The 1955-nt window shown below is 39.0% G+C and overlaps 1 protein-coding gene across 1 annotated transcript; it reads left to right on the forward strand.

Annotated features, from left to right (window-relative positions):
* Positions 1 to 657: 657 nt before the first annotated feature.
* Positions 658 to 1599, forward strand: LOC106722719 (olfactory receptor 10R2-like). The gene has a single exon (XM_014524214.1). The coding sequence runs from the start codon at positions 658 to 660 to the stop codon at positions 1597 to 1599; it is 942 nt and encodes a 313-aa protein (XP_014379700.1).
* The last annotated feature ends 356 nt before the right edge of the window (positions 1600 to 1955 follow it).

A 1955-nucleotide genomic window follows, 5' to 3' on the forward strand; every position in this document is an offset into this window, starting at 1 on the left:
ATTAATTTCACAGGTTAGGAAGTAGAGGTGAATGAAGTGGCAGCTGGAAGTAATTGGACAAAAGTGCACAATTTAGAACCATCATAAGAGGTATGAGTGTTGCAGATTACTAAGGGAAGAAGCCTAAACAATATGCATTATCTTTTGTGCTGACAATTTCTTATGGTCCCTTTCCTGAAGCCCCACTATAGATGATGCCTTTACCTGGAATTTTGTGCTTGTTAGGAACAGGAGGTGTACTCCTAAATATTTTTCTTCTTTTTTACATTAATCTAAACATTTTGTACACTCCACCTGTTTCGGGTCTCTTATTTTCTTCAGCTTATCTGTGGTAATGATTACTATGTAATTACTGGTATGTTTAGTACATTCATATTTTATAAAAAAATAGTAAATTATTACACATGTTCTCGTCTGTTATGGCGAGAGAGCTCACCCAAAGCTGTCTCCATTCTGAACAAAGCTGTTGCAAGCAATGTGTGCTGGTGTTTGCTCCCTGCTTGCTCTGGCTAATGAGTAACAGGATCCACGAGTAATTGGACCATCACCTCCCTAGTCGTTGGGCGCCGCATGCAGTCGGGGTCTAACAAATTCTCCAAGGTGATACATTGTTATTTTGTCTGTGATTTTTTTTCTCAGATCAGACACCACACATCAATGAGACCAGAAAATCAAACTGTTGTGACAGAATTCATCCTAATCGGATTTTCCAATTTTCCACATCTGCAGATGGTGCTATTTGTTGTGTTTTCCCTCATGTACATAGTCACCCTGGCTGGAAATATTATCATCATGACAATCATCAGGGTTGATAAGAGTCTCCACATCCCCATGTACTTCTTTGTCGCTATTCTCTCCTTTTCAGAGACCTGCTACACCTTGGTTATTGTCCCCAACATGCTGACAAATTTGCTAATAGAACATAAGACAATTTCTTTCATGGGATGTGCTACCCAGATGTGTTTCTTCCTTGGTTTTGGAGGCACCAATTGCATACTGCTGGTAGTGATGGGATATGATCGCTATGTGGCCATATGTAAACCCTTGCATTACCATGTCCTTATGAAGCAGACATTCTGCACCAAGATGGTGGCCTTTTCAGCAATAACCAGTTTTCTTTTTGCCTTGATAGAGACATCTTTTATATTTAAGTTGCCTTTTTGTAGGGCAAACCAGATCCACCACTTCTTTTGTGACATGGCCCCAGTGATTAAACTGGCTTGCACCAGGAATTATATTGTTGAAATTATCATTTTTATCTTTTGCATGTTAGCTATATTTCTATCATTCATTTTGATCCTGTTCTCTTATATGCTAATCTTTAACACAATCCTTAAGATCCCTTCTGCTGAGGGGAAGCAGAAAGCCTTCTCCACCTGCGCCTCCCACCTCATTGTGGTGGTCGTACACTTTGGCTGTGCTTCCATTGTCTATTTAAGGCCCAAATCCACGTACTCCCTCGAGAAAGATACTCTGATTTCTGTGACTTACACAGTGGTGACTCCATTACTGAACCCCATTGTGTATAGCCTGAGAAATAAAGATGTTCAAATAGCCCTTAGGAAAATCCTGGAAAGAAAAATGTTGATTCAGACCTGATGAGAGACTCTAGTAAAAGACTCAGCATAGGGAAACACCTCTTTTAACTTGCTCCATCTTCAAAGTGCATCTGTATCTCCATTACAGAATACAAAAAAGGTAAGATTTATCATTTTAGTGGTGGTTTTACACCATAGGCCTTGTGGATGTCTCTAGTTATATGGTGTTGGTCCATATGCACATTTTAGACAAAGGTTGCTTTAGTTAAAGGTTAGAAAATGATGCAAAGAAGCCTATTGGAAAGCAAGGGAGTATAAATTAAATAAACTTACAAAAAATAGCTCAAAAGAATCTGTACAGTAGATTACATGCATTTTTCTTCCCCATTATATGCTGAGTTACTTTTATTTCCCTCC

The sequence above is a fragment of the Alligator sinensis genome, unplaced genomic scaffold (genome assembly GCF_000455745.1).
Source record: "Alligator sinensis unplaced genomic scaffold, ASM45574v1 scaffold317_1, whole genome shotgun sequence".
NCBI lineage: Eukaryota > Metazoa > Chordata > Crocodylia > Alligatoridae > Alligator > Alligator sinensis.

Bases quoted from the DNA above. Each gene is read 5' to 3' on its own strand.
- LOC106722719 (XM_014524214.1), top strand. From the start codon at position 658: ATGAGACCAGAAAATCAAACTGTTGTGACAGAATTCATCCTAATCGGA.